Source organism: Leptosomus discolor, chromosome 7, assembly GCF_034619465.1.
Source record: "Leptosomus discolor isolate bLepDis1 chromosome 7, bLepDis1.hap2, whole genome shotgun sequence".
Taxonomy (NCBI): domain Eukaryota; kingdom Metazoa; phylum Chordata; class Aves; order Leptosomiformes; family Leptosomidae; genus Leptosomus; species Leptosomus discolor.
The window spans coordinates 41478665-41494350 of NC_141397.1; the positions used below are offsets into that span (position 1 = coordinate 41478665).

The 15686-nt window shown below is 45.9% G+C and overlaps 1 protein-coding gene across 1 annotated transcript in view; it reads right to left on the minus strand.

Moving 5' to 3' along the window:
• The window catches only part of GPC1 (glypican 1), a 212499-nt gene extending 198200 nt beyond the window's left edge, over positions 1-14299 (minus strand). Inside the window, exon 1 of the mRNA XM_086468113.1 lies at positions 14143-14299. Coding sequence (XP_086324239.1) covers positions 14143-14299 — 157 coding nt within the window. The remainder of the gene's footprint in view (positions 1-14142) is intronic.
• Positions 14300-15686: the final 1387 nt, after the last annotated feature.

Here is a 15686-nt window from a genome sequence, read left to right on the forward strand (position 1 = left end):
AACTCTCAGAAGCCATTCAGCAGGGTTTCTCACCAAAATCCCTGTTCCCTTTACTTCATTCTGGCAGAAAAAGCTGATAACACCCTGATGTGAAAGTCAAACTTCTACTAAAGGCAACTGTGTTTGCAGGCTTCATGGCCTGCTCCAGAGTCTCAGCTTGGCGATAACAGGGAAGTCTTGGTAGTATTTTTTCTCTTTCAGATTCCTCTGTGAATAGCTGCAGAACTGAGGGAGGCATGGGTGAAGTCAGCCTGCCAGGGTGTAAGAGCAGGCAGCAATGGATGAACAATCTGCTGTTCATTTTTAGAGTGACTCCACATGTCCTGCTCCCCTCCCTGGTACACTAGTCTCCTCTAACTTCTGGTGTCTAGCTTTCCTCAGTCTTAGGAAGCAAGCTTAACATGCATAACCAAGGTATTTAAAAATACACTGGCGTATTTTAGTTTGTGTTACATGTGATACAGTGGATGTTGGCTTCAGCGGCTGAACTGAGCCACTGACACGACAGCAAAGCGATGGGACTGACCCTGACCCATGTGTACTCTCTGCGGTCAGTAAGTCTCCTCAGCACCACCACTGCCCCTGAAGCTGCTGCTGGCACAACATGACAGGACGGCCAATGCCTGCTATGTATGGTTCATTGAGTCTTCTACAACGAAAAGATGACAAAAATTACAGGATGAAGAAATGAGAGAAATGGGTAATCTCCAAACACAACCCACATGTTCAGCACCATGGCACTAGAGACCACCATACCCCTGAGTGAATGAAGCTGTAGCTGAAATGGGAAGGTCTGAACACATTATTAAGCTTTGCAGGAAGTAGTTTAACACAGTAAGTATTACCACAGTCACAAATGTAAAGTCTGTCTGTAATAATTAGGATTGTACTACATAAGATTTTGTTAGACAATGTCTTATAATCAAGATGAAAATAGCTGTCTACATAGCAGTTGCCAGTTTCTTAACTGTCTAAAAACAAAGCAACAAACATAATGCAACGCCAGGCACGGAAACAATTGAAATAATATTAACCTATATTCAAGCCTGCAAAGGTAATAGCAGTATGCCTACTGGTAAACTTCAATCTAACCTAGAGTTAAATGTTCAGTAACTCTGCAATTTCGGTTTGTATCTTCAAAAGAACCAGAGAATCCAGTTGTCTCTGTAGTCCAACTCTTCTCCACCACACAGTGAACAGAGTTCATTATCCATTGAACTAAGCACTAAGTAATGAGTTAACAATAATTAAACTGAAAGAGATACAGATTAAAGGTATTTATTATTCCCTGATCTGCCTAGTAAATTGTTTAGATACTTGCAATCAATGACTAATGATGAAACAAATAAAAGCCCAACAAACCAAAACAGCCAACAACAGGCTCATAAAAATCTGTTCAGTAAGTTCCATGTATCTTCGTTAGGTTGAACAGCAGAGCATTTTAATCAAAAAACCCCCCATCTTTATACATCATGAGAACAGAGGCAGAATGCGGCCCTAAATTATGCTGTTACTCTTTATTATTCATGTATCACAAGACTGATGAAGATTTATAATCCCATTGTGCTAAGTACTCTATAGTGAAAGACAGAGAAATAGTGAGACTTAGTACTCCAAGACTCTATAAAGACAAATTACAAAACCAAGATATTATAATGAAGACAGTAACGCACAGATGGGGATTGGAGATACAAACAGATTAAACAACTTGTCCAAGGTCATGCCAGACACATGTGCCAGAGCAGAAAACTGAACTTGGATCTCTGAAGTACCAGCACAGGTTTTCATTCATGTAGGAGGACATTGCTTCTCCTCTTTGATTTCATAAACTAATAAATGAGTTCAAAACCCACAAACGTTACATGGTAGTACTGGAAGGATTTCCTTTCACCCCTCCTTCTCTGAAGACCTTCATTAGCGAAAGAGCTTATCTATACATAGACCAGATTTGTCTGTGTATGGCACAATTGCAGCATTAGCATAGAATAATTTAAGCCAAAAGGTCTTCTGGAGCCATCTAGTCCAACCCCTTGCTCAAAGCAGGACCAAGCAAAGCAGGTGCCCCAGGGCCTTGTCCACTCAAAGTCTGAACATCTTCAAGGACAGAGATGGAAATCCCACCACCTCTCTGGGCTCCTGTTCCAGTGTTCAAACACTCACGTTGAAGAAGTCTCTCCATGTATGAAATGATAATTTCCCCAGTTCCAACTTGTGTTCACCACCTCCCATCTTGCCCCCATGAACCCAAGGCTACCTCCGTTTTCTCTGTCCCCACCCATTAAGTAGTTGCAGGCAGCAATAGCATCTCCCTTAGCCTTCCTTTTTCTAGGCTGTACTTCTCAATGCTGAACAAATCCAGATTTCACAGCTTCCTCTTGTACATCACGTGGTGGCCTGTGACAGACTTGCTCCAGTATAGCCATACCTATCCTTTACAGGGTAGCCCGAAATGGGACATCATGCTCCAGATGCACATCACAACCACTGAACAAAAGGGTATAAGGCACTCCGCCCTTTTTTAAAAGTCAATTACTGTATTTGTATGCATTTTAACTACAGAAACCCTGCACCCCTCAGTTTACAAAACACAGGAACATTGGTTTTGCACACCACTTCTGGAAGTTTGCTGTTGCAGGGGTCTCAGCACATGCACACACGCACCAGGCTCTGAGAGCAACCACTGCTCCTGTAAGGAATACTGGAAAGGGGTATTTCAGCTGTCTTTCTCTAGCTGACAAAAAGAATAGCCAGATCAGCATGAGTGATGTAACATACTCAAAATATATCAGTGATAGCAGGATAACACGAGATGCCATGTTGCTGGATGCACATACATCAGCAGATATATTTAGGAATTTAAGTCCTAAACCGTGTCACAGAGTGTATTAGTAACAGTGAAAAGTATCTAATTTATGACTGTGACAGGGGATTGCCTCAGAGCAATACAAACAGTAGCAGCAGTGTTACTTATTAAGACAAAACTCAAGCCCCCAGACAGCTGATCCAGGATAGTGGGAGAAACGATACTGCATTTAAACACAGGGGCTTTCTTTCCTGGTTTACAATTGAAACGTGCCCTATGTCAGAAGGTATTTGCTCTCTGTTTATTTTAACTGGAGCAAAGTCACAGCTTAAGCTTTGCTTATAAATAATTGCTGGCACCTGTGAAGATTTACCAATGAAAACGTCATTTTAATTAGTTCTGCAAAAGTCCTATCAACATTTTTTTTAGGTTTCCCCTGAATGTACTGTCCTACAGAGCAGTAAAATCAGTCCATGCAGCGACAGGTAACCATCCTGATACGAACAGCTTCTGTGTGGCATGCAGCGGTCCTGCAACTGAACAGCGCAGTACATGTAGATATGGCAAAACAAACTGTCCTCCATGCTGCTGTCCAGGATAGGACAAACCAGTTATGTGTCAGAGACAAGCATGGCTCTGCATGTAACTGCTCACCTTCATCTTGGGAGGTTGCTGCACATGTGATCTGAGGCAGGGAAATCTCAGGGACAGCAGCACAAGCAAGCTGCTGTGGGAACAGCCCCTCTGCATCTGGGTCTGAACCAGTAGCACCAGGAAAAAGCAGGCCCAAAACAAGCCACATCCCCTCCGCCAGCCAAAGATGAGAATGGTGCAGTCTATCTCCCAGAACATGGGCTCAAGAGTTGCTTGTCAAAATTTCCTTTCCAGAGCTACCACCCCACATACAGGCACACACACACACATATATATAAATACACAAAACCCATGAGTTGCTTCCAGTTTCTTGGATAAGCCATAGCCTCTCCTATGGTGTTATTTCATACAACAGCAGCAGTCAGCTTTTGAAAAAGATGTAGCTGTATGCTCCATCCCTTTCAAACACGAAATTGTTCTGGATGCCAACGTCACCTTTTTACCAACCCTGAAAATAAAGTAATGGAGCCCCAGCTTTAGACTGGGATAAGCCATTCCTCCATTTACGGATAGATTTAAAGCCATACCAATGATTCCTTATGCATTGAGAGAGCAAAGGTGCATGATACATCAAAGTACAGTATCGCATCATACCCAACAGATTAGTTATATAGTTGCATGACAGGTGTGTGTGTTTGTGAACACAGGGCACACAGCCAGCCAATACTCTCATCCATCACAAGCCCAGCATATATCCACCATGTGCCTGCAAAAGTTTGTGTGTTGGGCACAGAACAGACCTACCACGAGTAATAGAATCACTTAGGTTGGAAAAGACCTTTAAGATCATCAAGTGCAACTGGTAACTGCCAAGCCCACCACTAAACCATGTCCCTAAACACCACATCTACACATCTTTTAATACCTACAGGGATGGCGACTCAACCACTTCCCTGGGCAGCCTGTGCCAAGGCTTGATAACCTTTTGGTGAGGAAATTTTTCCTAATACACAAGCTAAACCTCCCCTGGCACAACTTGAGGCCATTTCCTCTCATCCTATCACTCATTGCCTGGGAAAAGAGAGTAACACCCACCTCGCTACAACCTCCTTTCAGGTAGTTGTAGAGAGTGATAGTCAACATGGCAAGGAGTGGCTGTGAAACTTCATGGAAAGAGAAGCAAAGAGTAGGCCACCACTGCACCACATGCCTGAGGCTGGACGTCAGTTACCTAAACAAGCCTTTTTCTAGCATGATTTGGCTCATTTCTCATACTCTGCAACTAGTCAAGTAAAACACTTGCCAGGTAAACCTAAAGAGCAATTTACAGTACTCTGCTTTGCTCTCCCACACTAATTCCAACCCTCTACATATAACATCATTTTGACCACCTTGCACTAACGTGTCTAATAAATGGTACCACATATTATCATGCTACACAAACTCTAACACACAGAATAATTTAAGCCACACTTTCCGCATCCAAACTTTTTCTGCTCCTAACGTCAATGTGTAGCAGAGATACAGCAAGTCCAACAGACACTGTTTAAATCAACTTAATGCAAAGCCTAGGAAGAGGACAAATGCGCAAACTCACCTGGGAAGACATAACCAGGACATGGTTTAGGGAGCATGGTGGCGTTGGGTTGACAGTTGGACTTTATGATCTTAGAGGTATTTTCCCACCTTAATGATTCTATGATCTGATTGCTGACCCGAGGACAGTACCTCCGTGGCAGCACTGAGGAACAACTCTTGCACTCTGTGCAGGGACTCCACTACCTGACACATTAAAGATTCATGCATGTAATTTATATAACATCAAATAATTTTTTGCTTATCTGGGCTTAAATTCATTTAGGGAAAATGCTAGTGGCAGATGAAAAGCAAAAGGCAAACTGGAACACTTCTCTGACCTCTCCAGGCACTTCCCAACGTTTCCTCTGCATCAACCCCCCAAAGCACAAGCAGTTGGGATGCTGCTACACCCTACCACCATCAGACGGAATGGGTACAGACCCTGGGGAGCCTGTGGCTGAGTCAATGGGACCTCTACCCATGGGTTCCCACTATTGTGCAGACCTTCCTCAAATTCACAGCAGATTAGTCTCTAGCTATGGTTTTGCCTTAGAGAGCCTCTCTAATAAAAATACCAGCCTCCTTCTCCCTCAACATGGAAGCCTCTACGAGACCTCCCACAAATGAAAGGGGAGCGAGGGTTGGGGTTTTTTTGCAGGGCTTGTTTGGTATTCTGTCACAAAGCCAAACAGATGTTTGTAAAATCTAAACTGGTTATACAACTGTTTTAAACTTATGCAGCTGTGCACAGCAAGCAACTGCATCAGGGGACAAGACCACTGCTCTCTTTTAAGGCACAGATTTAGGGACTAGAGTTTAATAAACCAAACTTCCCTTGAGTTATTCAGGCTCTCATTCTGATTTAGTGTTTATGGTAGAGGAAACTGCTGAAAAGAGCAAAGTGAAGTGGCTTTTTCAGCTTCATGTCCAGATGGGGACTAGGACCAGACCTCCCTCCTGCCAGACCCACACGGTGATTACGGCACCCGATTTCCACCATTCACCTTATCCAGGGAGATGGCAGGAAGAGACAAGAGGTGCTAATACAGCAGTCCCCTGCTTCGACACTCATACAAAATTCACTTTATGCTGTGCTTGGCCCTCACTTCAGAATTATCCATACAATCCAATCACTGCAAACTTTACTGCAAGCAACATGAACTGAGAGCAGAAGAGACTGAAGTAGCCTCTTTTTGTCTGTGTTTTAAAAAATGTAAAATTAATCTTAATCTCTAACAGTGCTTATATTTTTATTTATGAACAAAATTTTAAAATAAAATAATTTATAAAATATTCATATTTCAGAAATATGCCTGTCTGCTCCAGCTGAAAGGAAAGAGACTTCAGTAAAACTAGTGGAAACACTCCAACTAAATTATACAGTATAGTTTTACAATACTATAAAATACCAATTTTTTGCAAGCCAAAACTATTTGTCATAGAGTATTCGCATTTTAGTCATATAAAAGATTGACTGTCTGCATAAATACTATCATGTTGCTCCCTGAAACCACAGCAAAACTTTTTTGTTGTTGTTTTCTTCCTTTTTTAATACTTCAGAAGAATGCATGGCAATTTAAAAAATTGTTTTGCTTATGTTGCTAGCATAGGAGTTCATAACAGCTGGATAATTCTGTACTTTTGATTCATGCTGCACTGTATATGAAAAGGCACAAAAAATTAAATTAGTTTTATAATCTCTGTACAGTCAACAATTGTGATTAATGTACTTTCTAAAACTCGAAGCGAGAGCAATGTGAATAACTGTCACAGCACACTCTGCTTATTCAAACCATAAGAAAAAAGGTTTTCCATATCTGAATTATTCCAAGTAAAACAGGAACACATTGCTGGGCAGAACTGACTGACCCAGCTCACAGCTCTGTCAGGTATAGACAAGCATTTTAAGTGTCTACAGTCTAAAGCTTCATTACTTTTTGCAGAACAATCTGGCAATGGAGGTAACCCAACTCCCTGGGAATCAAAAGTTACTCAAAGACAGGTTTCACCTGTCATGGATATAACATATTCTGAGTAATAAAGTGTCAGGGTGTACAGACATCACAGGAGAGGGCAGTCTGTCCTTCACAAGTAAGAAGGGAAAAATTTCTGCTTTTGTAGAGTTTTGGATTTTATTTACTTTTTGTAACTTTGAGGGGAAAATGTCCTAATGGCAGCTATGGCAACTTTGTGCTAGCAACATACAAAACATGATGGAATAATCTTCAAGCCACTGCTATGAAGGTTCCTGCAAGCTTTAGGGTCTCCCTTCCCTAGGTCTCTCCCCATCACAATGGGGCAGAGTTATCGTCACAGCTGTCAGGAAGACACTGTCATTCCACAGACAGGAAAACAAGAACATGACTTTTTCCAGGGAGACTTAAAGATGAAAAGACTCTGTATGGACTTGCCCATAGCAGGTGTGGTGTCTGCCCCACCAAGCTGCCCACTGAACTTCTCCTTCCCTCTCACAGCTGTGCCTGGTAGCAAGTATTTGGAGAAGCATCGAAAAAGAATGGCCCAACTCTGACCTAACATACAGGCAGAAACAAGGGGGGATTTGCTCAGGATTTTCAGAAAGACTCAACCTATGCAGAAAGTTCAGAAGAAGCAGATGAAAGTCAGTGTCAAGCACCCTCCTCAGCTTTACTGTCATGCAAGCACAAGGAGCATGTCCAACTCTGTTCTGAATTAACACTTGACTAAGGAGAGGCTCTTCCACGGAAAAAGCTGAAAAGGTGACTCTACATGTTTGCTACATGCCTGCTGCAGCACAGAACATCCAAGGGGACATGGGAGGACCTCTGCATGCATCAAAGGCAGTTAGAGCCGAGCCTAGCCCTGCTGTTACAGGCAGCAGCTGTGCAGCACACTGAGTGCGAGGAGCTGGCTGTGCTGCCAGCAGCGGACATCTTGCCATTGCAGGACAGGATGCCTCACTGAAGACAAGTCTCTGTGGGGGTTTTTGTTACTCCTTCTCCAACCAGGAGCAACATGTGCACGTACCATCTTGGAAGCTGCTTGCTGATTTCCTGCTTGTGGGAAAGCAAGTAATGACATTTGGACATAGCGTATGCCCTGTTACAGAAGTTAGGCAGAGCCAGCAGGGCCAACTGTACGCCAGAGCAGCATGTTGTCTTACCACTGTCCCATTCATAAGGCTACCTGCCTGCTAGATGTACACAAAAGCACCTCATGGGACAAAGAAAGAACCCAAATATATTGAAATAAGTTGCATTCAGCAGGGTCCAGGGCAACAAACAGAAATTAAAGCTCTTTCTCCCAAGCAAGCCTGCAGATTTCCATAGAATTGGAATGTCTATTTCCCTGGTTTTCCCCCAAAATTCCCAGCCAGTATTTCCAGCTGAATACTGAAAGCAGATACAAAAGTTCTCCTTATGCCAGTGACACTTGCCAATCGCCTTCGCACCTACCCTGCCCCTTGCTTCCACAATCCCGCAAAAGAAGCAACAGGAACACCCAAGCTGCTGGCAGGAGACCAAAACTGTGTGGCTGGGGCCACTGCTGCAGCACTGAGACTACTGCAGACAGCAGGGTCAGGATTATTGCTCAGACCAACAGCTCTCTGAGCCTGGGTCCATCCTTTTACCCTGCCTTCACTTTCCATACTGTGCCTAATGCAATTTGATACTGCAATAAAAATAGATGATACTTAACCCCCCCTCCCTAGCCCAACGGGCAGTGGTGGGAAGGGTACAGAGCCTGTGCTCAGCTGCTGCTGCTGGGCAGGTGCTCCACAGTCTCTGTTTTCAGTTATCATGGTTGTGACCTGCGAGGAAAAGAAAACCTCTGGCTCTAAATACATGTTTTTGATAATCAAGTTAGCAGTTCCCTCTTTGCCTTTGGTTAAGTCAAAGCATACTTAATTATTGAAATTACACAGAGGAATATATCTATCCCGTCCCCTCAACGAGAGACAATTGTATTGAACGCAATAGAACATTAAACCAACTGCTTCACAATCCCTGCCAAAAGCCGCACATCTCCTATCAAACCCATCCGGCGTATCCAGAGATTGACTGATGTGTTCTTAAACAAAACAGGGCACTTACAGGGCAAGAACAGAAAAAGGAGAGATGAGGTGAGCTCTAGAGTTTCACACAGTGGTGGTAGTGGGTGTCTCCAGCTATACGTGCATGCAAATTTTTTTTTAAAAGAAAATATCAGGCTTTTGCTTCACCAACAAAAGAAGCTGTTGAAATAGTTTTGTCAGACACAGATGACAAGGATAATTATGTGGTGAGAGCTTAGTCATCCATATCACAGTGACAGAAAGTCAGATTCTCTTAAAAATAACGTCAACACCACAAAACTCTTATAGAGTATCTAAGTATAAAGCTTTCCAGATTTCAGACATAGCTTAGGTAAGCACTGGGTCTGAAGACAGGCTCCTCCGAGACCCTGAGCTGTGCTGTCACTAACCGCTAGAGGGAGCCCATTTTTCTCCAGAAATCTAATTTTCATAATTGTTTTGTATGCACACATTCTGCAGTCACAAATTAACAAAACAATCACAAAGTGTAAAATATGTAAATTTATCTGTATATTTTAAGTTAAACAGAAATGGAGATACACAGTTCAGGCATGGCCTGCTCTAACATTTGCACCAATATACTTGCCAGATGGAGGGAAAAGGCACAACTCCCTATGTTTTGCCTCTTCAGAAATAGCACTCTAAACCAAGCAGGCTACAAAGGCCATTCCAATTTGCCCCTAACACATTCATTAGCGTAAGCCAGTTGACATTGCATTCAGGAGTTCACCGTATGGCAGCTAACCTTGAGAAATCCCATTTGCCTTGAGTAACTACAAATATAACAGCCTCAAAAAGTGCCAGAGCAAAAGAGTGTTGCCTTTCAATTAAGGGGTAAAGATCTTTCCTTGGGAGTGGAGTAGCCCCAGATTTTATTTTTCAGACCACAGATGCAGGTTTGCCCATCTTTGCATTTACGCCTTTTGTACTGCAACTGCCAGAAGCTGAAATGCCCTTTGATACTGGGTTTCATTACCCTCTCCATGGCCCCAGAGCCTTGTCAACTCCCATCCTGTAGCCAGACCTATTCTCTACTTAGCTAATGCTCCTCCAAATGCCTCCGACACATACACTTGACAAAGTTTTCATTACAAAACCAAATTATACAGCCTGAAAGGAGTGAAAGGTTAAAAAAATTGTTCTGACTCCTTTCAGCTAAGGAACTAGGGAAGCATACGCGTGAGAGATGTGACTGGATGGGCAGCAAGATGGCCTGGCAAAGTCCAGATGGCATTTTTCTATGCCTTCCTCTTCTTTCACTGCATTACACCCACCACCCGTGACAACAAGCTCAACCTAGCAGCAAGCCAAGTCTAGGAAGTATTAATCTCAGGAATAAACAAACCAAAGCAAAAGCCTAGCCCAAACAACGAGCAAGGGCAAAGCACATCCATGACAAATCACAACTCTCAAGTCTTCTGCAGTACATGAGAGAACTATCTGTGCTCAAGACACTGGGTAGCAGTCACCCATCCAACACAAATAATCCTAAGCCACTCCATCAAGTCAGAGAAAGCTGGATATCCTCCCCAAAGTGCAATACTTTATGCAGTAGGCTCGCTCTCTTCCATCACAAACCACGTTGTGAGCCCAAGTAGACCAGCCCTTAGCACAGGCGCTAAGTACACTTAAAGCAGGGTACCTCTCTCCTTCAGTAACCAGAGTAGAAGACCTGCAATGGGGTGATGCCATCTGGGTAGCAGGAACATGAGAAAGTAGGAAGGGAGGCTTGCTACCTCTGGAAGACTTGAGAGGAAACAGAGTAACTGGAAGCCCTCAAGCTGTTTTCCCCTATTTTGTAGCAATCAGAGGAAGGGGGTGCAGGTTGCAGCCAGTGAGCAGGAATACTCTCCAACACACAGGGAAACTTTGCTCAAGTTAGTACGTTTTACGGAGGCAAGTGTCATAACTTTCCCAACCCAAGGAGTAGGGAGCATTTCCCCCAGCGTTAGAAACTTTCTTCTAGGCAGATCTTCACCTGAGATTCTGGGTGCACATCTATCTATCAGTATCACTAATACGAGTAGACGCTTCTTTCATGTTTGAGAATTTTGCCGTTGACTTCAAAGTAGCAAGATATAACACCTTGTGTATTCGCTAAACACACTTAATAACAGTGCCTGACACATTTAAAGCGTTTAGACGTATTAAAGGCATTGTAAAACACTAGCGAAACACCAGGAACCCCTGTCTAGGTTCTAGAATCTAGCAAGCTAAGAGTCTATGCCTGAATCAGATGTTTATCTATTAGCCAGCTAATAACCATCCGACTGCTTCTCTAATTGATCTGTACAGTCATAAGCAGGGACTACCTTCTGGTGAGCTGTGGAGACTTTCTGTTACTCATAATCCTCTTAAATCATAACAAAGAATACAGATTAGAAGGTGTAAAGCATGCAGCAAGTGTTTTAAAACCAACATAAACACAGCCATCTCAGCCTGAGTCAGAGCCTGCATCATGGGAGCTTACTAAACTGCTTTTGAAGTCAAATTGTGGGGCTGCAAGCAGCGTGTGGTTTGGCTCCTAGTGCCGGGCTGGTGTGATGGCAATACACACCAAGCAGTGCCTGGAGCCAGTCCAAAGCAGACAGGAGCAAGGTCAGCTTAGCATGGCAGCACCGCTTCAGGGACAAGGCTGTGGGGCTAAGAAATGAGTTTTCCCCTTTGCTTCAGGGCAAGCAATGGAAAGAGAAGGTACAGCAAGATTCCCTTGGAGAAAGAGAAAGTGAAGGGCTTTTGCCTCCAGAGGGCTCAGAAATAAGACAAACGTGGTTCTTGGGTAGCTTTTGAACCTGTCTGACAACATGGAGAAGGCCACCATCAGGAAACATCAGCACAAGTCCACCTGGAGCCACCACTGAACTGTCTTCATCAACATTTCTTAACTTAGACAAAAGTTGTTGTATGTTGATGTGTATGCACTTACATATATCAGTATCTGCCAAGGCTCCATACAGATTACAACCCCCACAGTCAGCAAGCTGAATGAATGCTGTTGAAACCAGTCGTAAGCGATAATTGAGTATTTCAACAAAAACTGGAATTATGAACTGCACGATCCTGTACTTACTACATGTGGGGATACTGCAGGAGAGTCTCGAGGCTCTTCTTTTTGCAGATAACAAAACTGGCATCAACTTTGCACTAACCTGCACAACTACTAAAAAGCATACATGACACACAACACTACACAAAGATTTCTGATGTTAATATTAATGTACATCAGTGTTTTAACCATACTGGGTAAGTACTACAGTGAGAGAAAAAGGGCATTCCTGAATATGTATCAGTCAGAAGGTACACATGATAATTACCATTGAAAATCATTAAGTCTGTTAACTGTTTTAAATACCAGGCTAGTAATACCAGCAGCAGGTTTCTGTGTGGAACCTTCTTCCCCCAAGCACTTCTTCATATTACTTTCCATGTGGTATTCCTCAAGTTTTTATAGCATTTACCTATAGAGTTTCCCTGTTTACATTAACAACCAGAGATGCCCAGTTTGATACTATAATTTTAACTACTGTTGCTTACAACTGCCAGCATACACGCTCATAGCAACAAACAGTAGGAAGAAAGCCTCCTGGATCCTAAAAGTCCGTGTGCCCTCTGTCATTTTTTGAACCTCAACAATTTGTAGACACAAGATGGTTTACTTGCTGCCAACCTGTGATACATGATGCTTCTAACCACAGTTCACACAATCCTGAATGACTGTCCCTGTAGTACTATCCCCGCATACAATACTGCAGCCATCTCCACGAGTATTTGTAAACATTTAGTCTTCCAAGAACTTTCCACTTGAAACATGACTGCTAACGTATTTGTATTTGTAATAATTAGATGGACATTTATAAAAAGCCACTTTCTCACTCAACTGAATTACTATTCTATTAATAGTGATGTTCAACTGATTTTGAAATTTCCCACTGTTTAACTTCAAGAACTGCTCATTTTATTTTGGAAATTTACTCTCGGTTGCAACTTGACAAAGAAAGTATTAATTTATTCACATTTACGAGACTTGTATACGGTTCATCCTTTTCCGTTCACAGGTCAGATAATGAATTGGTTTCTCTGGAAAACTACACAATGAAATATTCAACATGAGGCATTCTGTAGCTTAGATGTGAACTACAAACTGCAGTTTTACTGGGATGTCCCTGTAGGTTGGCTTTGGCACGTACGCCTGCATGTTTTATGCTTTGTTTGAAGGAGGAAGCTCCCACAAGTGAGGAGAAAGCTCTCAGATGTGGGTCGCAAGTTAGTGTACCAAAACTTAGACAAAAATTCAAAAAAATTCCTCAGCATACTTCCCCCAACCTTTCAAGAAAAAAAAAAAGAAAAAGAAAAAAAAAACACCAGACCAAACAACCCAATATAAACCAGACCTTGCATATTCTTTGGTATTTCAGTGGTTTTCTGCAAACAGAAGGCAATCAACCAAGATTTCTCCAAAACCAGAATGAAGGCAAGAGGACACACTCTGATGTAGGTTGCTCAGGTTTCCTCTACACTTTACAAGCTTGACACAGGATCATTCTGCTCCTGCTTCATTTTTAACAAGTGACAAATACCATTTATACGTTTGTTTCCCATCCAAAAGAAGATTAAGAGAAATTATTTTTTCTCTTATAACCTTGTGGCATTTTCCAGCTCCAGCACCAAAACCCATTACAGTCTGATTAGCCTGATTTCTGAACCTAAACCCTGAAACAGTTTCACTGAAAACAGAAGGAACGAGATAAGGGGAAAAAAAAAAAAAAGAAAGCCATCACTGAACTGCCTCTCTCACAGCTTCGTTTGCATCGCCACCGCCGGAGAAAGACCCTTTCCAGTCCGGGCAGCGGCTCCGAGGGGTGCTGCAAGGGGAGAGACGGTGCTGCAAGGGGAGAGAGGATGCCCGGCCCTCGGGGAGATCTCTCGGGTCCAACTTCTCGCCGCCCACGACAAACTCCAGCGGCGGGTCAAAAGCGCACCCGTCGCCCCACGGCACCCCGAGCCGGGCCCCGGGAACCCCTCACAGGGCAGCGGCCCCGTGGGCTGCTCCAGCCCAGGGGCTCCGCACATTCGACCGCCTCCCCACTGCCGTGCCGCGCTCCGCGGGACTCACCGGAGATCTCGGCCTGGGGCACGCCGCTGAGGCTGAAGCCCTTGGCCCCATACAGCTGCCGGACCTCGGCGCAGCTCCTCGCCTTGCTGCCGCTGTCACCGCGAGCCGAGGCGAAGGCGACACACAGCAGCCAAAATCCCCACGGGAAGAAACGCATCCTTCTCCGCTGGCCCCGCCACCTGCCGCGCGAAGGGCAAAGCCAAGGTCCCGCGGCGGGGAGGCGGCCGGGGTCCCCGGGGCGGCGCGGTGCCGGACGGCGCGGGGTCGGGGGCGCGGCCCCCCTCCCCGGGCAGCCCCGGCGGGACGACGAGGGCAGCAGGCAGGGGAACCGCGGTTCTCGGGCGATGCCGCTGCCCACGGGGAAGGCGCCGGGGAGTTCAATCCGGACGCCGCCGCGGCTCGACGGAGGGGGCAGAGATCCAAGTTGGGCCGGGCCGCTTTAAAGCCCCGGAGCGTGACCGCGTAGAGGGCTTTTGTTCTTAGCGCGGCTGCATCCCCGGGCAGTCCCGCCGCGATGCTGCCGACTGCGGCGCCGCCGGGCCGAGCGGAGCGGGGCGGGGAGCAGGGCCGCTCCCGCGGCGTGGCTGGGCTCGGCGGGGCTGGACTCAGCGGGTCAGTCCGTGCGTGCGGCGGCACCACTCCACCTGCGCGCCGAGCCGGGCGGCGGGGGAGGCTCTCGAGCGAGGCAGGGCTTCCCCCGCCGGACGTGGCATCACGCCGCCCGGCGCCAATCCCGCGCAGGGCGCAGCCCCCCGCCCTGGGCCCCGGCTCCGCCCCCGCCGCCACCGCCCCGCGACCCCGCCGCGGGCGCTGCGCAGCGCCGAGCGCCGCCGTCCCCGGCCCGGCCCCGAGCCGAGCGGAGGGCGGGAGGAGTGCGGGCGCCGCGGGGCGGCTCGGGCGGAGGGCTCCGGCCCGGCGCCGAGAGCAGCCCCGGGGCGAGGAGCATCGCCACCCCGCCTCTGCGACGGGAGGTCCCGGCTGCGGCGGCAGCGCGGACAGCCCCCTCCCGGGCGCGTTTCGAACCAGCCTTGGGGCGCAGACAGCTGGGGCGCTCGAGGGGTCGCCCGCCGTCCTTTGGGAAGGACGCGGTCTAACGGGCACTAAACCCATCTTTGTCTGTGTCGTGGGCCGGGTGCTTAACCTGGAGATCCCGAGTTTCCCCAAATTTGGTGGGAAAAGAACCACACAGAAGACAACTTAAAAAGCACTTGGCCAGACCGGTGCATAGAAAGCATCTTAAGTGAGAGTCTGGGAATCCCAGCAAGGCCCCTTTAAGAGCATATGTGGGAAGAGAGGGGATTTTCAACTACAGATTCTCAGCTTTCGAGTTCAGTTTCTACAGCAGCCTGCCAGCCCCTGAAACTGGTGCTCTGCAGCTCTGCCACCCGTGTTATAAACTGCTTCGCACAGAACTGAGGAATCTGTGATCACCTCTGTGTCAAGGTAATACCCGTGCGTTCCCCCCCCAGATGAGCACACAGGCTTTTCTATCTAACATTTCACAACAGATAGAGGACCCAAAGATCACTCCTCTGAGTCTTCTG